The sequence below is a fragment of the Capra hircus genome, chromosome 5, assembly GCF_001704415.2.
Source record: "Capra hircus breed San Clemente chromosome 5, ASM170441v1, whole genome shotgun sequence".
Taxonomy (NCBI): Eukaryota; Metazoa; Chordata; class Mammalia; order Artiodactyla; family Bovidae; genus Capra; species Capra hircus.
Window position 1 is genome coordinate 26,910,493 of NC_030812.1, and position 20,944 is coordinate 26,931,436.

Below are 20,944 nucleotides of genomic sequence, written 5' to 3' on the forward strand. Positions count from 1 at the left end.
GGGCTTCCCTTGTGGCTCAGCTGGTAAAGAATCTGCCTGCAATGTGGGAAACCTGGGTTCTATCCCTGGGTTGGGAAGATCCTCTGGAGAAGGGAAAGGCTACCCACTCCAGTGTTCTGGCCTGGAGAATTCCATGGACTGTATAGTCCACGGGGTGGCCAAGAGTCAGACACGGCTGAGCGACTTTCACTTTCACTTTTCCTTTGTATTTTAGCTGTTTGGAAGGATGCATTATTGTATGTCTTGGTGGTTTTAATTTGTATGTCCCATAGTGGTTAATGATGCTGGGCTCCTTTTATATATTTATTGCCATTTGGATACCATCTTCCGTAACTGTCAGTCTCTTTTGTTGATTTATAGGGGTTCTTTATATGTTCTGGATATTAGCCCTTTGCTCATGTATGAATACTGTTTCCTACTCTGTAGGGTACCTTTTCACTCTTCAGTGGAGTTTTTGATAAAATAGTTACTGTACTTCATAAGTTCATCGTATTTTTCTTTTGTGTGGTGCTTTCATGTCCTATACTCTGCTCTTTACTCAAAGGTCATGATGATATTCTCTGGTGTTTTCTAAAAGGTTTACTGTTGTAATCTCATTCACATTCAGATCTGCAGTTGGCTTTTGTGTACGCTTCTTTCTTCCACATGGTCATCAAACTGAGGATTCTACACACTTTAAGAGAGAGATGTCCATCTGGTTAACCTTGATGGTGAACACATAGGTGTTTGCTATGTTGTTTCCTGTATGACTGAAATATTTTATAGTTAAAAATAAAATGAAAAGTATTTAAGTACTGATGTTTTCTTGGGTGCCTTCTTTGATCTACTGTTCTTTTCATGTTACATATTCTTCCTGGGCGAGTTATTTATCCATTTAGTTAAATTTCATTGAGACCAATGTACCACGACGTTGCCCTGCTGTGGAGAAGCATAACACGGCTGTTGCCTTAAGGAACCATGGCCTGGTATAAATGGGGACAAATCAATACAGTGAAGTTCCTTGGAATACTCATTCCAAAGAATAGCCAGAGCTCATGTTATCTTTAACAGGAGTGTTCTGTTCTTCCTGTTGTCTCTTCCTATTTCCCTTTTAAAATAAACTTCTTTGAGGTACAATTTACATAACAGTAACAATTCATTTCAATCAGTTTTGATAAATGTATATACCAGGGTAACTACTGCCACAGTCAAAATCTAGGTCACCTTCCAAAATGCTCTCCTGCCCCTTTGCAGTCCTTCACCCGCCAGCCCTCAGGCCCAGGCTGGGCTTGCTTTCTGTCACAATAGGTTAGTTTTGTCGCTTTTAAAATCTCGTACAAACGGAATCATATAGCACATATTCTTTTCGTGTCTGACTTCTTCATTGCAGCAGGATGTTTTTGAGATCCATCAGATGTATGTATCGTGCATATTTTGCCCGGGGCTCAGGTTTGCATTTTCTTGTTCTCAGCAATGTGTTTTCAAGCTCCCTGCCCCCTTTTAACGGCTCTGGGTACCTTGCAGTCATCAGTATTTGCAGCTGTATCTAAAGGTTGAGTGACTGGTCCAGACCTCTTGGACTAGATGAAACTCTGTGTCTGGTTTGAAGACAGAACAGGTGACTCTCTTATTGTTACCCAGCCCTTCATAAAAACATGGAAGTTTCCTCCTTTGATAAAGTTCCTTTTGTTATAAAAATTAGTCCATCAAAATCAAAGCAAGCTGGAGCTTTACAAAAATCCAAGTTCTGGGCCACATTCCCTAAGATTCTGACTCCGGAAGTCAGGACTAGAGTTTGAGGACCTGGATTTTAAAAAGCTATCCATTTCTTTCAGGTTGCCCAGTTGCACGGCAACAATGGAGACACAGACATAGAGAGCAGACTTATGGACACGGTGGTGGGGGGAGGAAGGAGAGGGTGGGATGTTTGGACAGAGTAACATGGAAACATATATTACTATACCTAAAATAGATAGCCAATAGGAATTTGCTGTATAACTCAGGGAACTCAAACTGGGGCTCTGTAACAACCTAGAAGGGTGGGGTGGGGAGGGAGGCTCAAGAAGGTGGGTACATATGTATACCTATGGCTGATTCATGGTGATGTTTGGCAGAAACCAACATAATATTGTAAAGCGATTATCCTTCAATTAAAAATAGATTTAAAAAAAGAAAAAAAAGCTATCTAGTGATCTGATGTGCACTCAGCACTGAGGGCCACTGTCCACAGATTGAAGTCCCAAATTTGCAGCACAGAACAGAGATCATTGCCATCAGTTTCGACCTACACATCCAGCTCTTTGTTATCACCTGTCCCCCTCCTCCATGTCTCCTGTTCTACAAGTATGTGGGATCTCTCACCAACTCTCTCTCTCCTCACCAACATTTGAAATGCTTTCCTCTCTACGTGGGGTATATTTCTCCTATTGTGCACCCACTGGGCCCACTCCTACTCATCCCTCAACACCCCACTGAAAACGACCTTCTCCCTGATACCTTCCATAGCCTTTAATTATTGTCTACTCATGGCACTTTTTTGATCTTCTGTCAAAAATGCTGACCCCCAAAGTACTATAAGGAGCTGTTTACATGACTGATCCCTTCCTTCAATACAACTGGAAGCTTTTCCGGATCTTGGACCCTGTCTTGCGTATCATTGTGTTCCTATTGGGTAGCCTGGGACCAGCCATATGTAGGCATTTAACAGTGATTGCTGAGAGAATGAACGGATGTTTGGAGAGATGATTGAGTGGATAGCGGTCCATGTTGGATTCCTTGGAGAGAATGAAGTCTTAAGGAAACAGAGTTTGGACACTCCTTCTGGGTCCTCTGAACAAACACTGTGCCTGACCTTCACTTCCTGTTCTAATCTTCATGCCTTTTAGCAGAGAGCAGAATCAGTGGATAGGTTGGGACAGAATCTACCTCCTGACTGCATCAGTCTTCAAACTCATGCTTAATGCTTTTGTCATTTCCATTTGGGGTCACAAGTTGTATGAAAGTGCTTTGTCTGTGAGTCACAGGAGGGTGTGTATCTCTAGGTGGTGTTTTTTGCCCATTTGTCTGTCGAGTCAGATAAGTGAAAGGGTTTTAAAAAGTTGAAGACACTCCACAAATGTCAGAAACTGTTAAGTGCTGGCACGTATGCCTATGAGGCTGTGGCTTGGCTTTTACAGGGAACCAAGAACTTCCTGAGTTGTACAAAGCTGGCTGGGTGCTGGGGGACAGAGGACTCCCCCAGGTATGCGGCCTGCCCTCCAAGGGCTTTCACACTGGTTTAAGGGAGGGAAGATGCCTTCATGTGACTTACGGATGTGGTAGGGGCAACAGGCGTCCCAGGTGCTTTAGGACAGAAGAGGCCGAGGGGCCAGGCTGGTCATATGAGGCTTTGTGATGGGGCTGGGCTGCTCCTAAATGATGCATCAGTTTGGGGTGTAAAGGGAAGGGGGAAGGGGCTTTAAGTCTGAGGACTCTTCATGATCCCTAGGACAGAGGAAGAGTGGGTGAGAGGAGGTCAGGGTAGTGCCCGGCCAGAGAGGTGCCCAGGAAGTGGTGGCTGGGCGTGGGTGAGGGCGGTGGGCTCACACTAGGGCCTCATGCAGAGTCTGAGGGAGGCAACGGTCGGCAGCTGTGAACTGCTTTGTGTCTCAGTGGCCCATGGCTCCAGACTGGGGTCCACCAGTTTGCAAAATCCGGGCCATGGGCCTGACCAGGAAGGAGGGGGATAGCTCAGCACAAACTGTCACCTCTGCGGGGGAAATGACACAAAGTGCCCTCCTGGGACCATCCCTGGACAAGTGTGTGGTGGTCTTTGTGACTCTCCTCCCCACTCCATGCTCTGGTTTTACCTGCCATTTCCAGAATGTGATCAAATCCCATCAACTGTTCAGAGTCAGGGCTTGCTCCATGAACTGAGCTCTGGGAAGGAACAGACGCAGAACGCCCTGTGGGGCCACAGGCATGGCCTCCAGATTGGGACAGAACTGAGTCGGAGGCCTGGCTTTGCACTTGTGGTCTTGGACAAGTCACTTAATTTCCAGGCCCCAGTTTTCCTCATCTGTAAAATGGAGCTACAAATCTTCCCTATAGGATTGCAATGAGGGTCAAGTGGGGAGAAGTCTGTAGAGTATTAATTATGGAGCCTGCCACCCAGCCAGCACCCTCATGACTTGCTTTTCTGCTATTAGAACCCCCCGAGTCAACACAGGACTCCTGCTGTTCAGTTTATAAAGCCCTTTACTGTACTTAACTAACCTCCCATCCTCTCTGCTCAAATGGGAGAGCAGAGGTGTATCAGCTCTATTTCATGACTGGCTAACTGGAGGCCCAGAGGGGTCTGGAGCCTGGGGCTTGGGCCTCCAGCTTCTGGCTAGAGGGCCCTCCCGTGGCATCGCTCTGAAAGATTTCTGGCTGGGAGAGTCTGGGCACTGTGAGGAAGCCATCCTTTCTCTCCTGGCCCTCTCCTTCAGGACTGAGCTAAGTTCAAGACTGCAGCTGCTGGGCCTTAGACTTTTTTTCCTGAGCTCCAGATGCCACAGGGCTGGCCCCTCCCTGGGGAGCTCAGTGTCGAGGAGCGGTTCCTTGTGGAGCAGCATGCCCTCCGACTGCAGACCCTAGGGCCGACTCTGCCCAGGACACCGTCCACCCCGCCCTTCCTGCCAGGCCTCCTGGCCCAGGGTCCCCCATCTTGGTGCAGCCCCATCTCCTTCTCCCTCTTTGGCTCTTTCCCACCTGCTGTCCTTGGCCCAGCAGCTGTGCCCTGTGTTGCCACGCCTGTCCTTAGCCCTGAGCACCCGCATCTGAGTGCACCGGTCCCCAGAGAAGCTGGGGCTGCCTGTGGGCAGGAGCAATCCCTCCTCCTCCTCCCTAGTTCTCCCAGTGAGGGCCCAGCTTCCCCAGAGCAGAGGCAGCCTTAGTCAGGGTGCCGTCCTGGGAGGCGCAGCTGTGACCACGGAGAGGAGGTGGTGCAGGGCCCCGTGTCTCCCCTGGGACCCCTGTGCCCTCACCTCCTAGAAAGCCCCACCTACTGCTTTCAGCGGTGGCACCTCCCGGCCAGAAGCACACCATTTCTCTCCCTAAGAGGTGTCAGAGGAGAGCGGCTGGGCTTTTATAGTCTGTGGGTGTGGGGGATTAGAGTGGGATTTGTCAGGAATAAGAGATTTGGGCTGGGCCCTCATTAGAGTCCCAGACTTCCACCGCAAGCTCTTTGGACTTTGTTCTCGACATTTGAAATGCAAACTGACTTCTCAGCATATTCAAACTGGGCCCTGGCATTGGCAGCTGCCAAAGGGTGGAAATCAGCTAATTGTTCTGAAGAATTTCTCTGTGATAGCACTGAAAACCATGGCAGGTGGGACAGGAAGACAGTGTGGGACATTTCCTCATTCATTCTCAGGGTCTCTTTGGATGCGGGCATCAGCCACACTTGAACCCAAAACACTATTTGGATTTTGGAGTCAGGATCAACCTCACGGGTTGGCAATGAGAGTGGCTTTACGTGCTGTGTTGTAAAGTCCCCGTCTCCCAACCCAGTCACCAGGCCACCGTCCCCACTCTCACCAGGTGGACTATCCTTCATGGATGTCAGTGGGCTGAGATGGCGGTGGCCACGATACTGGGGCACTGCCCGCTGCTGCCCCTTCCTCCTGCCCGCTGGGCTTCAGTAGGGCTGCGTGGATCCCTTGCTCAGGTGTGCCACCCTCCTTGTTTGGAAGAGGCTGAGCAGCAGAGAGAAGACACAGGTGGTAGCTGAGTCAGGGTAGGACCTGGGCTGCCTAACTCTCAGCCTGTGCCTTTGTTTGGACCCAGTTGCTGTATCTTGGTTTCTCAGATTAGTGAGATGCTTTGGGCAAGAATCAGGGCCATGAGGGAACGAGGCAAGCAACAAGGTTTAGAAGACAAAGCGGGGAATGCCCGTTTGTGACATCAAGGGCTTCATGGAAAAGAGTGCTGGGCAGGGAACTGTGTTGAGAGCGTGTCTGCGTGTGTGTGAGAGGTTTTGTGAGTATGTACAGATGTATGTGTGGTTACTGTGAACGCACAGTACATGTTGTGTTTTGCTCCCGTGTGTGTGTGTGTGTGTGTGTGTGTGTGTGTGCGTGTATGTAGAAAGTCCACCAGTCTGAGGACATTGAATTCTGCGATCCAAGCAGACCTCGATCATATAGAACCTCCACTTGCCACCCTGTCCGAGGCCACTTGACTTGAGGGTCTTTGTGTGCTTGAAGGAAACAGGAGCAGAGTTCCTGGAACTAAGGTTTCACGGGCCACTGGTTTAAACTGGCTCAATTCCCAGCGAGCTTGTAGGGGAGCAATTACCCTGCACTCTTTGTTGAGAGCACATATACTGAGCAGCCAGAAGGTGAGGGGTAAACAAAGGGGCTGGGTGAGATAAATGAGGGGGCATTCCTGGAGGAGCAGGTATCTGGGGACAAAGGAGGCCAAATTAGAAGAGGAAAGAGAAGTCTCCTTTCTCTTTCTCTTTAAGTAAAGACATTTTCCGGAGCACCTGGAGGTCCGCTTTCAGCCTTGGAGTAATGAAGACTGGTCTTTGCTTCTGAAGGGCGGTGGGAGGTAAATGTAACAGTGATTAAACATTCATACCACACATGATAAGTGATATGACAGTTTGCTTTTCTCATAACCATCCCCTCAACAACCTTACAAATAGCAATCATTCTTCTTTTTTTTAGAACCTGGATGGTGACAAGAAAAGGGAAATTAGCAGTTTAAATGATTTTTCTGTAGAATTCATGGATTTTAGTCAACAGTGTGCCCTGGAAAAACAGTCAGAGATAAGAGGCAAGAACCCAACAGGAGAGTGGGAAGTACTGATGATATGTCCCAAGAACTCGGAACACTGAGTCAAAAGATATCTGAAACTTTTGTTTCTAATATGGAATAAAGAGTAATGCAAAGAATATTGGGGAAAAAATCTATGAGATCATGATATGATTGGAAGTAATCAGCTCTATCGTATACATTGTAATGATAAATAAAAATATATTTTAGAAAACTGATGATGGAAAGAGCCTTCACTTGCCTATGGTCTGAGTCAAGTTAAATGGACCCTGCCCAGCTGCAGGTGGATGTAGTTTATAGCCATCCCAGGGAGCCACTCAAGCTTCCTAGGTGGTGTAGATGGTGTATATTAGGGGAGCTGAGAGGAGAAATGAGAAATCCTGGATTGATTTCTCTAGTGTGAGCTTGGAATAGGAAAGGTTGGTGGTCTCTCCGACCTGGACCAGGTGGTCTGCACACTCTTCCTTCCTGGATTAGTCTTCCTCCAGCTTTCTTTTCCCCACAGGCCCCCTCCCTGTCTGTCGCCTTCCTCAAAGTCCTCGGCTATGGTCTCTGTGTGCGCGTGTTCTTAGGTGCTTCAGTCGTGTCCGACTCTTTGCGACCTTAGGGGCCACAGCCTAGCAGGCTCCTTTGTCCATGGGATTCTCCAGGTATGAATACCGGAGTGCACGGTTATGCCTCCTCTAGGGGATCTTCCAGACCCAGGGATCAACCCCCTGTCTCCCGTGCTTCCTGCACTGCAGGCAGATTCTTTACCACTAAGCCACTGGGGAAGCTCTGGCTGCGGTCCGTGCGTCCTTTCAGTCCTCTGTACATCCCTCTGTTTCTTGGCCTGAGCCCCCTGCACCCTATTTTCCCAGCTCCCCAACCAGCTCTCCATCCAAGGCCCACACGGTCAAGAACACATCCTGCTGTGAGATTCAGATGTGTACCTTTTCCTGCCTGGGTGGCAAGAGCCCCAGAGGGATGCTAACCCTTCTCTCACTCTTGCATTTTCCATCTCCTCATCCTCCTTCTCCTTCCCAGCCCTCCCCCTTCTCCTCCCTTCTTCCCCTAGGTCCTCGCTGAGGCTCTGCACCCATCCTGTAAACTCCTGAGGCTTGATGGGCTGGCAGAGTGGCTGTGGGGACACAGGGGAGGTATGGAAACGCTGACTTGTCACTCCCGGGATGGGAGGGCAAGTCTCTCGGAGATTAGGGCTGTGTCCAGCCTTGCAGGATGGCCCCTCTCCCAACTTAAGCTTACTTCAGATGAGTAACCCTGGGGAGACAAAGCAATTTGGAAATTTGGGGTGATTACCAAGGTGTGTTTCGAGTTTTGGACTTGACCTCTTTCTGCCAGGCAAACCAAAGCTGATAATACCTCAATTAGTTGGTTGGCACCGTCAGCCAGCCAGCCAAGCTCCCAGCACTATATAGGCGCCACCTCTGGCCCAGAGCTTCAGAAGGTCTCCGAGTTTCCGCCAACCTTCTGGCCCGCTCTCCTTTTGGAATACCTTGCTGTCCACCATGAGTCGTCAGGCCGGCTACAGCCAGCAGTCCTGCAGGTCTTCCAGTGGGAGCCGCCGGCAGGGCTTCAGCGGGCGCTCAGCCGCGGTGTCGGGCCAGAGCCGGGTCACCTCCTCCAAGTCCTCCTTGGCCGCCCGCTCAGGTGGGGGTGGCGGTGGGTCTGCCGCCTGTGCCATGATGGGAGGAGGCTTCGGCAGCAGGAGTCTCTACAACCTGGGGGGGAGCAAGAAGATCTCCATCAGCGTGGCTGGAGGCAGCATCCGGGCTGGAGGGTTTGGGAGCACCAGTGGGGGATATTTAGGAGGCAGTGGTTTTGGAGGTGGTGGAAGAGGGATGGGCGGGGGCTTTGGTGGAAGAGCTAGGGGCTTTGGAGGGGGAGTTGGTGGCTTTGGAGAAGGGGCTGGTGGCTTTGGTGGCCCTGGTGGTTTTGGTGGCCCTGGTGGTTTTGGTGGCCCTGGTGGCTTTGGCCCAGGTGGCTTCCCTGGGGGAATCCAGGAAGTGACTGTCAACCAGAGCCTCCTGCAGCCCCTCAATGTGGAGATCGACCCCCAGATTGGGCAAGTAAAGGCTCAGGAGCGGGAGCAGATCAAGACCCTCAACGACAAGTTTGCCTCCTTCATTGACAAGGTGAGCCCGCCTCGGACAGCTGGACAGTGAGAAAGCTGGTCCTGATGAGCTTGGCCTGCTCTTCCTCTTTTCCTTTTGCGCCCAAGGAAGGACTTGCAGGTCCATCCTCCACCTCCATCCCTCAGCGGCGGGCCTGCTAAGGGAGTGGTAGATGATGAAACGACCTCGGTCCCTTACTGGATGGAGCCACTGCCCTTTGTGTGAGTCCTGTCACCGCAGCTCTGTGAGGTGCCTCTGGTGCTGTTGAGACGGTTGCCCCCATGGATGTCCCCTCGCTGTTGGCTTCTGTACCCCTTCTCCATCTCAGGAAAACTGTCAACTGCTCCTCTTTGAAAGAGAGACCAACTCTGCCAAAGCTGGATATTCACCTGAGTGATGAATTAATCTACTGTCAGCCTAAGGAGAGGGATGCAGAGTGTTTTTGGGGGAGGGAGGGGGCGAGGGTAAGGGGTACCTCCTCCTGGGTGATTCTCATAGGAAGATTTCGGCATGAGGAGCTGTGAACGTTAGGCCACTGACCTTGGTATACGCGTGTCTGCGTGTAGGTGAGGCTGAAGCGACGTTTTATCGGGCTTTCTGCACTCTGACTACTCCACGTCATAGTGGGGACACTATGGCAATAGTTGTGGTGACTAGAGAGTATCCAGGCTTGATCAGCTGCTAACTGAGGGTTTCAGCAGGACTGCCGAGTATGAGGTGTTGCGATCTCTTTGTGACCACGGGATAGTATCAGGTCTCAAAGAAAGGGTTTGTAGGGACTCATTGGGGGTCCTCTCACCATACATCAGAGGCTTGGGCAAAGCTGAAGATGAAGTTGATCTTAACATTGGAATATCATACTTTGCAGAGGGGAAGCTCTTCAAAGCCTGGTGACCTACTAGTTCCTGGCAGATACCTGGGTGTCCAGATAAATTATTCACAGAGAGGTAGAAAGTGATGTGGAAATACTATTCTCCACAGAAGGTGGAGAACTGTCCAAGACCTTCTCAGCAAGATCTCTCATCATCTTTGAAGGGGGATTCCCAGGTCCTGGGGTCTTGAGTGGCCAGCATAAGGCGTGGCACATGCCTGGTGCTCTGCAAATATTTGTTGAATGGTCAATTGATTGATATTTATTCCACTGTTTATACAGTTGGCTTTGAGCTTGTGTACAGAAACATTTTGTAGCAAATGAAAAGTTTGAGACATCTTTAGCTAGTGGTTCAGTTTAAACGCAACTGAGTCCTACATTTAACCAGGCTGGGCAGCAAGGGCCCATCCTCGGTGCATCTGGGCCCTTGTTCCTAGGACTAAGGCAGCCCAAGAGGCATTTCTCTATGGTTTTCTCTATTTCTCACCTTAGCACAGGGCACCCAGATGTACTGTAAACCTCTTCCTGGAAACTACATCTGCTGTAGGCTCTCAAATCTCCTGCTATTTATTGAGTACTAAATGACTGAGGAATGAATGGATGGATGAGTGAATGATACAGTGGGAAGGTCATCCAGTCTGGGCATCAAGAAACCTCAGTTTTGGTTTGTTACTAGCTTGTAGTGTCACCTTGGTTACTCTGGGCCTCAGTTTCCTTATCCGCACAGCAGGGCTCCGCCTCTGTTGTAGGACACTGATGTTGCTGTCCACATGGGGTTAGTACTGAACTATTGTAGCAGGCAAAATGCAACCCAACAGGAGGGACTGGGAGACCCCTGGGAACTCTGTTTCTAGGAAAGTCATCCAAGACTGGAGTTGGCTGCAGACTGCTCCCTGATGTCCTTTTCCTATTGGATGGCAGGTGCGGTTCCTGGAGCAGCAGAACAAGGTTCTGGAGACCAAGTGGAGCCTCCTGCAGGAGCAGGGATCTGGCACTAACACTAACAACCGCAACTTGGAGCCTTTTTTTGACAACTACATCAGCAGCCTCAGGGCCTTTCTGGATGGTCTGCATGTTGAGAAGGACAAGCTGCACGAGGAGCTGAGGAGCATGGAGGGGATGGTGGAGGACTTCAAGAAGAGGTGGGTGCTGCTCAGTTCCTGGGGCAGGGTGGGTTGGAGGGTGGGAGGGGCCAGCTCTGTTCCAGCTGGCTACACGTTGGGCAGAATTTACCCCCACCTTCTCTGACTTTCAAGATCCCAGTCTTTAAAATAATGGCTCATGGTTTGTTTGGGGCAGTAACCCTTTTAAGAATTTAATGAAAGGGTGTATCCATGTAAGTTTGGTGGGGGTGTTCCAAGACACTCTGAAGTTCACTCACAAACCACGTAGACTCAGACAACACCCTCCATCCTCCTTGGACTAGATCATCTCCAAATTCCCCTCCAAATGTGGGCTGTATTTCCCTTGTCAATAGGCTTCTGAATGAGAGGCAGCTTACTTTAAAGGTAAGAGTATGGTCTCTGGGATCCGAGTGCCTTGGGCAAGGTCTATTCCACCACGTTCAGCTCTGTGATCTTGGACTAACTCCTTAGCTTCTCTGCGCCTCAGTCTTCTCATCTGTAAAATGGAGACAGTGATAGTATTTGTTCACTGTAGTGAGGCCTGAATGAGTTAATACATGTCATTCACAGAATAAGACCTGGCACATTTGTAGTGCCATTCTTGGTTTTCATGAATTCAAGAAGTACTTACCAAGAGCCCATGGGGCTACCATACTTGCTGCACATGGAGTGGCTCCAGGCCCTACCCTCTGACAGCACACAGTGCTCAGTGAAGCCTGTAGAAAAACCCGGTCTCACCTGAACCTGGGAGGTGGTGCGTGCAAGGGCCCAGGCCTTGAGCTGAGGGCAGGACGAAGAAGCCCTGAGTCTGCACTGCTTACGGGAGGGGAAGTGCTCTGAGGCCATGGTGACCTCCTGGGGAAGATGGGCCAGAAAGTGCCTCTCTTCTCACAGATATGAAGAGGAGATCAGCAAGCGCACTGCGGCAGAGAATGACTTCGTCGTCTTGAAGAAGGTGAAGGGTCTCTCCCCCACCTCCCACCCCAGGGCCCTGCTGAATAGGGTGCTATGAGGTTGAGGGGAGAAAAAGTCCAGTCCTCTTATTTTGAAGGTCTCCTTCAGGCCATCAGGTGAGGGAGGGCCACGGAGAGAGTCAGGGAGCCCCTCCACCCTAGCAAGCTGGGAGGGGCTGGGCCTGGCATCTCAGGGCCTGGCTGCTCCCCTCCTGGGAGGAGGGTCCAAAGGGTCCACCAGCCATGCGGCTCCCTCCTGATGGGCCTGTGGGTCTATGAATCCCATTAGATCTTGAGCTGTGATCAGAAAGTGGACGAAGAGAAGGATATATATTAGTGTATATATTCCTCCCCCTACCCTAGGAGGAGCGATTTAAAGAGAGCCTTTGGGAAAAAAAAGAGAGAACCTTTGAGTGTTGCTGATTTAGATCCTCCCCCGACCCTGCTCACGAATTCTCCTCATCCAGTCTCAGTGTAACGGCCCCGGCCCAGCCCTTGCTCTTCTTTTCATGCTCACAGCCTCTTTGGCTGTTTTCTGAGAAGGGTCCTCCGGCCCAGCCTGAAAGGCAGTCTGTTTGGTAACGTTAGGCCCGGTCTGCCTGGATGAGCGTCTCATTTCCCCTGAGTGGGAGCTCCGGGGGGCGGGGGCAGGCCGCTGTGGCCCCTTTGCCCGGCTCCCTCCCTCAATGCCCAGGACTGGGCGAAGCCCACAGGTCAGAGGGGACCATGACTGAGTTCTCTCCCAGGACATTGATGCTGCCTACATGACCAACGTGGAGCTGGAGGCCAAGGTGCACAGTGTGACGGATGAGGTCAACTTCTTGAAGGCCCTCTATGATGCCGTAAGTTTGCCCCTCACCCACCTGCCTCCTGTCTCCCAGAGAAAAAGTTTCATCTCTCTGTCCTTCTGACAAAAGTGACACCTTCTCACCTGTCCCTCAGTTGGTTCAGAGCCCTTCCTTCTGAGCTGGTGGCTTGCGTCCCCTGGCAAGCTCAGGAGGGGTCATGTCTGCCTGGCCCTGCAGGAGCTATCTCAGATACAGTCAGACACAGGCGACACGTCTGTGGTCCTGTCCATGGACAACAACCGCTGCCTGGACCTGGATAGCATCATCGCCGAGGTCCGCACCCAGTACGAGGCCATCGCCCAGAGGAGCAAGGCTGAGGCTGAGGCTCTGTACCAGTCCAAGGTGGGTGATACCGTCACGTCTCCCCAGGAGGGCCGAGTCTGCTCCAGAATCATTCTTCTCTGCGTTTCCAGCGTGGTGGCTCCTCTCCCTCCTACTAGGCTGGTTTGCTATCAGACATCTCCCTTCCTAATAAGAAAGGTCTGACATTGCTCTAACCTGGTGCTTCTCAGCTGGGGTGGGGGGAAGGTATGCTTTTCCCCCAGGAGGCATGTGGCAATGTTTGAAGACAGGTTTGAATGTCACACCTAGGGGTGGGGGTGGGGTGCTACTGGAGTCTGGAGGGTAGAGGCCAGAGATGCTGCTAAACATTCTACAATGCATGAGATGCCATTCTCCCACCAAACAAAAAATTACTCTGTCTGAAATGTCGCTAATGCCAAGCTTGAGAAATCCTTAACCTAAAGCCCTCTGGCTGCATATCTTTTATTGTTGGAGACACTTCCGTTTTGCTTGCACCCAATTGGGCCCTGTCATGCTTGCTTCTGATCTGATCACACTGAGGGGTTGAAGCCAATGTCTGAAAGGAAGTGGGGGGAGAGCAAGGGAGACAGAGCAAAGTTAGAAGATGGAGGATTTCTGTACACCTTTCTCCCATCCCCAAATCTGAATGGGGCCTAAACTAGCCCTTAAGCATCAGACTCTTCTGAGTTTTCTGCCCCAGAAGTATAGCCTGCTGGGTAAGAGATGGCTCCAGCATCTGAAATGTTTGCATTCACGCTCCAGCCCTCTTACTTGATACCTTGGAGAGTTAGTCATGGTACTCAAGCAATCTGTGTCTCAGTTTTCCCATTCATAAGATAGGGATAATAATGTCTTCCTCACCAGGGAGCTGCGAGGTTCTATGAAGTAAAGCACAGGGCTTGGGGCAAAGTAAAAGCTCAAAAAAAAAAAAAAAAATCCCAGCAGCAACTGTGCTGTAACACGTGTCCCTGACACAGAGGACAGAGCACCTGATTCCTCCAGTGGGTGACCTTGCACAGGCCCTAACTCTTGTTTTTGTTTTGCTGTTTGTGATGCAGAAGGGTTGGAGTAGGGGACCGTAGTAGGCCCTGCTGGCCTTTTGAATGTGTGACTCTTTTTGTGTACAGTTGGGTGAATTGCAGACCACAGCCGGCATGCATGGGGACGACCTGAAGAGTATCAAGAGTGAAGTCATGGAGCTCAGCCGGATGATCCAGAGGCTGCGGGCCGAGATTGAGAGCGTCAAGAAGCAGGTGGAAAGGAGGAAGGAGCACTCACCTGAGACTGCGGGCTGATGCCTGCACCATAAGCTCAGGGCTCAGCACTCATGTCCCAGCCACTTGCATGCTAAAATTGACGGGGCGTGCTTCTGGGCTGTGTCTTATGGACCCAGATCCTGCCTGCCTGGAGACTGGAGGCTAATGTGGACCAGAAATGTTGAGTTCAGACATAATTAGGGAGGTTGGGGAAAGAAGCTGTGTGAAGACCAAATTAGGAGAATAGCCAAGGTAGCTCACATCAACATGGATTAGGGCAGAGAGACAATTCTTTGGATAATTCAAGAAGACTTCCTGGAGGAGGAGGGCTTTCAAGAGATGCTTAGACTCTTACCATGAGGAGAAGAGAGGTATAGGAGGAGTCTAACTCCTGAGCTGGCCTAGGTCCTTGAGGCCAGATGGTGTTAACCCCATTCCTGGAGGCACTAGGATTTCGAGTGAAGCCCGGGCTTAATCTTCTTGGGTTTTAGTTTCCTCATTTGTCCAACATGAGGTGATCCATGTGTAAGCCCCAAGCACACAGGCAGGCTCTCAGTGAATCCACTTGACCTAAATTGGACTTCTGGTCCCCCCAACCCAGAATGCCAACCTGCAGACAGCCATTGCTGATGCAGAGCAGCGCGGGGAAGTGGCCCTCAAGGATGCCAATGCCAAGCTTCAGGACCTCAAGGCTGCCCTGCAGCAGGCCAAGGAGGACCTGGCCCGGCTGCTGAAGGAGTACCAGGAGCTGATGAATGTCAAGCTGGCCCTTGACATTGAGATCGCCACCTACCGGACCCTCCTGGAGGGCGAGGAGTGCAGGTTAGTTGGAATCCCTTTGCTTTCCCCGAGGCTGAGAGGTCTGGCGGCTTTGCTGCCTGAGCACGCGCATGTGCACTGCTGGAGATGGTGGTGGCCCATTCCACCCACCCCCTCCTGCCCCTTTAAGGGTTTTGAGATGCTGCCAATCCTTCAGGAGAACTGTGCTTTCTAGGCAAGAGTGACACCACCAGAAACTTATCTTGGGCAGATTTTCCCATCTTTCATGTCTCATATTTTAGCTGTAAAATACATGTCTGAAAAAGAGGAGGACTCATAGGTATAAGGGCTTCCCTGGTAACTCAGCTGGTAAAGAATCTGCCTGCAATGTAGGAGGCCCCAGTTCGATTCCTGGGTTGGAAAGATCCTCTGGAGAATGGATGGATTACCCACTCCAGTATTTTTGGGCTTCCCCGGTGGCTCAGCTAGTAACGAATCCGCCTGTAATGCAGGAGACCTGGGTTCGCATCCCTGGGTTGGGAAGATCCCCTGGAGAAGGGAGAGGCTACCCACTCCAGTACTCTGGCCTGGAGAATTCCAGGGACTGTATAGTCCATGGGGTCACAAAGAGTCAGACATGACTGAGCGACTTTCACTTTCACAGGCATAAATACCATTTCTACGTTATTTCTTTATTATTTAAGGCCTTAATAGTAGGTTTCTGAAGAGTGGGTTCTTGTAGGCTGGCACTTGGTTATAGGGCTCTGGCCTTTAAAGGGACAGATATAAACATTATTTACTATATAGGCCCCTGAGGAGCAGGAAGAGTACGGGTGGACACACGAATGACCCTCTGCTCTGATCCTCTTGAAGGTGATGTTAGTGGGAAAGGGTAACAATTTAAGCCCAACTTTACCCAAAAGGAGGAGGAATGCATGTCATGGCATTTTTGAGCACCTATTTCTTACAGTCAGCCTCAGTCAGGAAGGAGCGAGGGGGACCAAGGCTTTCACTGCTGTTGACCTAGGCAAGGTGTGTTTAAGGAAAGGAGGCTCCGGCACAGATGCTAATACCGAGGTCTGATCTTCCCCAACAGGATGTCTGGGGAGTGCCAGAGTTCTGTGAGCATCGGTGAGTACCGGGTTCCTTCTCAGGAAAGGGGCTGGATGCTTTGGGATAATGTTTTTCAAACCGAGGAGGGGGGCGGGGGGGGGGTACTGTGGGCCAGCGCTGGTGGGCTGCACCATTTGCAGGCTAGGAAGAGCCTGTAGGGTGGCGGTGGGGGAGGCCAACCTCCCCTGCCCGGCTGTCTTGAGGCCTGCCCTCACCCGACTCCGCAAAACCCTAGTGGACGGTACCCAGGGGCGGGCTGGACCGGCCTCCCAGAAGCTGGCTGACCCCAAATGTTTTTTGCAGAGATGCTTCACAACACCACCACCAGCAGCAGCAGTGGCGGCAGCGGCGCCCTGGGAGGAGGAGCTGGGGGTCGAGGAGGCCTGGGGAGCGGGGGCCTGGGGAGCGGCGGTCTGGGCAGCGGGAGTCTGGGCAGCGGAGGCCGGGGCAGCAGGGCCAGCCGCGGGGGCCTGGGCTTGGACGGCAGTTCCGCCGGGGGCTCCGCGGTGCGCGGGGGCGTCTCCAATTCCGGGGGCTCGTGCGCCGTCAGCGGGGGCGGCGGTCGCAGCTCGGTCCGGGTCACACAAAGCTCCTCCCAGAGCCAGCGGTCCCACCACAAACTCTGAACGTTGTCTCGGACCCACCGGCCCCCTTCACCTGCCGGCACACTCTAGCTCTGTACGCCCTTTCACATACCCGTGCGACCCTTTCCCTACGTAGCTTCTGCGGCTGGCAGAGCAGCCCAAAATTTCCTGGGAAGGGTGATCAGGCGGAAAAACCATCTACTCCCATAAGGCCGAGCCGCGGGGCAGTGCCCAGGGGCTGGGCTGTGTCACCGCCCCCGCCCCGCAGGGCTCCCCACCCCAGCCCATGTTCCGCTGTCCTATGGGAAAGCCCCAGCCAGCCCTGTGCACAACCGGCTACCCCCTCTCTCTCGGCGCCCCCTCTCCCCGCAATCTCCTGTTGATGTTTTGGTCTCCCTCCAGCAGTACTTTTCCTTTCCTGGCACCAAGATATGTATGAATTTTCTGTTCTGTATCTGCAATAAAACGCATTTATTCAGACACAGTGGTAGACGTTTCCTTCTGGATTCCAAGGTCATCGGGTTTGATATCCACCGCCAGTGGCTCACCGCAGTCTCTTTCCCACACAGAGCTTGGCCTGAGCTTGAAGCCAGAGGCCACCAGGGAGTTTTGAGAGTTCCCAGACAGGAGGGGCTGTGTCTTTTATCCACTGAAGACTATGCATGGCATATACCAACTTTCTTCATTGATCAGGTTTTCAATTCATAAAAGTTTCATTACCCTTGAAAAAAAGTTGTAGGTTTGATTTCCTTGCTTTTGAATCATTCCAGAAATGTCTGAAATTGTCCAGTCATTACAGCTCGTCATAATTCAATTAGTTGCTGATAGTTGTATATTTTCAAAAGCAATTGTAAAAATTTGAGTGTTTTATAACACAAAATCGCATATCTATTTTAACATGTTTGCTATGATGAGGTGAAAGTGAAAGCGTCAGTCTCTCAGTGGTGTTCAACTCTTTGCAACCCCACGGACTGTAGCCCGCCAGGCTCCTCTGTCCATGGAATTCTCCAGGCAAGAATACTGGAGTGGTTTTCCATTCCCTTCTCCAGGTAATCTTCCTGAACCAGGAGTCGAACCCAGGTCTCCTGCACTGAAGGCAAATTCTTTACCATCTGAGTATGGAGCCTTCAAATATAAAGTTAGGAGAACTGTCAAAGACCCTGAATGGCCCTGTGACAGGTCACCCCTGACCCTTACCCCAGCTACAGCACAGAATCAAGGCAGACCCAGGAGGACTTGCGTAGAACACAGGGTCAGTGCAGGGTCTGGGAGGTTCAACTCAAACCAGGGACATGCAGGTAGACAAATGTGAGTGTATGCCTGAGTACCTTCTCTTTAAAGTGTGGTCCTCATCAGCATAGAAGACTGACGATGTTGGATAAACAGAAAGAGAGGACACAGCTCCAGGTGATCCCAGAAACTCTTTGCTAAGTAAACACGCAGCTGCCAAATGCTCACTGCCTAAAAAGACACAACATATCACTGCAGCTTTGACAGTGAATGTTCTAGCTCTGAGGTGAAAAGCTTACCTGCAATAGTCTGAGGCCGACAGAGAGAAGCCTGGCAACTGCCCATGGCAGCCTGTGCTCCAAGGGGGTGTAGCCTCACCTTTCAAAAGCAAACCCACTGTTGGGTACACCGCCCCCACCCCCGCCTCCAGGCAGTGATGCAGTGTAACACACCTTTAGCCCAAGGACAGAAGAGATACTTTTAACTTGTTTCAAACAGATTAAAAACTTCCCATGTTCCTTTAAGTACATGATTAAAGAAAAGCTTTCCTGTATCTTTTGTAGGCTTAGCAATGTATCACAGGGACTTCCCCCGTGATCCAGGGGTTAAGGCTCAGAGCTTCCAATGCAGGGGGTGCAGGTTTGATTTCTGGTTGGGGAACTAATATCCCACATGCCATGCACTGTAGCCTAAAAAAAAAAAAAAAAAAAGCTGAACTTCTTTTAAAAACAAGACCAAACAAAACCCCACAATATATCACAAATACATGTTTTCCTGCTCACAGTGACTTTCCCATGTGTTAAGGGCAGATGGATGGAAAGTACAATTTGGTTAACGGGTATGTGTGTATGTTGTGCAGCATCATAATAGTTGTGAAAACGGATGCTTTCTAATTTGCTAGCGCTCTGGTAACAGATCTTAAAGCATTAACTCATTTAATTTTCACAGAGGCAGGCAGTGTTCTTCCTTCCACTTTACAAATGAGGAAATGGAGGCAAGAAAAAGAAGTGAACTCAGTTCAGTTCAGTCGCTTAGTCGTGTCCAACTCTTTGCGACCCCATGAACCACAGCAGGCTAGGCCTCCCTGTCCATCACCAACTCCCGGAGTCCACCCAAACCCATGTCCATCGAGTCGGTGATGCCATCCAGCCATCTCATCCTCTGTCATCCCCTTCTCCTCCTGCCCCCAATCTTTCCCAGCATCAGGGTCTTTTAAAATGAGTCAGCTCTTCGCATCAGGTGGCCAAAGTATTGGAGTTTCAGCTTCAACATCTGTCCTTCCAATGTACACCCAGGACTGATCTCGTTAAGGGTGGACTGGTTGGATCTCCTTGCAGTCCAAGGGACTCTCAAGAGTCTTCTCCAGCACCACAGTTCAAAAGCATAAATTCTTCAGCACTCAGCTTTCTTTATAGTCCAACTCTCACATCCATACATGACCGCTGGAAAAACCATAGCCTTGACTAGACAGACCTTAGTCGGCAAAGTAATGTCTCTGCTTTTGAATATGCTATCTAGGTTGGTCATAACTTTTCTTCCAAGGAGTAAGTGTCTTTTAATTTCATGGCTGCAGTCACCATCTGTAGTGATTTTGGAGCCCAGAAAAATGAAGTCAGCCACTGTTTCCACTGTTTCTCCATCTATTTGCAATGAAGTGATGGGACTGGATGCCATGATCTTAGTTTTCTGAATGTTGAGCTTTAAGCCAACTTTTTCACTCTCCTCTTTATCAAGAGGCTCTTTAGTTCTTCTTCACTTTCTTGAGGGAAATAATTCAAACACCAGCAGCCAAATGCCAAAGCTACCCTAAACTGCCTCATGAAGCTGCAAGTACAGTGGTAAGACCCAGGAATCAGGCTGCCTGGGTGTGATCCATCCTAACTACTTGCAGTTTCCCATAAGTACCACATTTCCCTCAAGAACTTGGGATTCTGGTCCTCACCCCACCGCTACCTAGCACTGAGACCTTGAGTCTTTCCTGTCTCTCAATCTGATCCAACATATAATGGCATCCTCTGCCTAGACAACCCCTGTTTATGGCAGGAGTCTTTCTGTTTCTCTTGGAATTTAATCCACGTGTAACCAGCAGCCTTATTTCCCTTCAGGCCTACGTCTGCACAGACGCTTCTTCTCCCTCAGAGACAAGAGAGAGTTGCCAGCTTTACAAATGGGTGTATACATACTCAAGACTTCCAGCATGTTGGATGGAGGAGTTAATTTACCTGGAACAATATTATCTCTGGACCTTGGCCAAGAGAAAGTACAGGGCTGCTCTGAGACCTTGTGGGGGCTTCTGGCCCAAGAACACTTCTTAGATTTTATGAGGAAGAAAGACTGGTCCTTAGTTTCCAGGGCAGGGTGGCATTCTAGTCAAAAGGATGTCAGAAGTGGGGTCCTGGCTGATTTGGGGCTTCAGGAGGAGATTGAGGCCTTAGTCGCTGCCCCAAACACTCACTCTAACCCAGAATCGGGAGAACACATGGGTGTTCCCGCATGCCTAGCTCCATCTTCCCATCCCTGCAGGAGGGCCTGTTGGAGACTGAAGGTCAAGTTCCCCATGGATCCCATCTCTCCCAGGCTTCAGGAGCCAAGAGGCTGCCAGGAATTTCTCTAGGCCTCTGGTTCTTTTTTGGATTGGGAGGGAGGCTATTCAAGCTCTAGTTCTGGCTACCCCACCAACTTTCCCCTGTAGCCTTGACCAAGTCCTTTTCTTTTTTGTATTTCCTTCTCATAAAATTAAGCTGCTGGGCTGATGGTCTTGTCAACTGTCTAGGTCTGATTCTCCGCAGGCAGAATATTGGTCTGAGGGTGTGGGAAGCCCAGGCTAGGAATTTCAAATCCATCCTGGGGGCTGCTCTTCCTGATCCCCGTCACGTTATTGCCTCCCTCTGGTGCTCAGGGTCCCCAAGGCTCTGATTTCAAGGTTAAAGGCCCACGTACCTACACTAGGGCTGTATCTCTCCCCTCCTCCCCAACCGGGGGCGGGTATTGAAATTCTCCCTCTGCTCC

At 50.7% G+C, this 20,944-nt stretch overlaps 1 protein-coding gene across 1 annotated transcript; it reads left to right on the top strand.

Moving 5' to 3' along the window:
- LOC102177792 (keratin, type II cytoskeletal 3) lies at positions 8,289 to 17,186 on the top strand. Its single transcript, XM_018049020.1, has 9 exons — positions 8,289 to 8,915; positions 10,687 to 10,907; positions 11,784 to 11,844; positions 12,589 to 12,684; positions 12,868 to 13,032; positions 14,121 to 14,246; positions 14,851 to 15,071; positions 16,105 to 16,139; positions 16,425 to 17,186. The coding sequence occupies exons 1-9, from the start codon at positions 8,289 to 8,291 to the stop codon at positions 16,745 to 16,747; spliced, it is 1,875 nt and encodes a 624-aa protein (XP_017904509.1). The 3' UTR covers positions 16,748 to 17,186.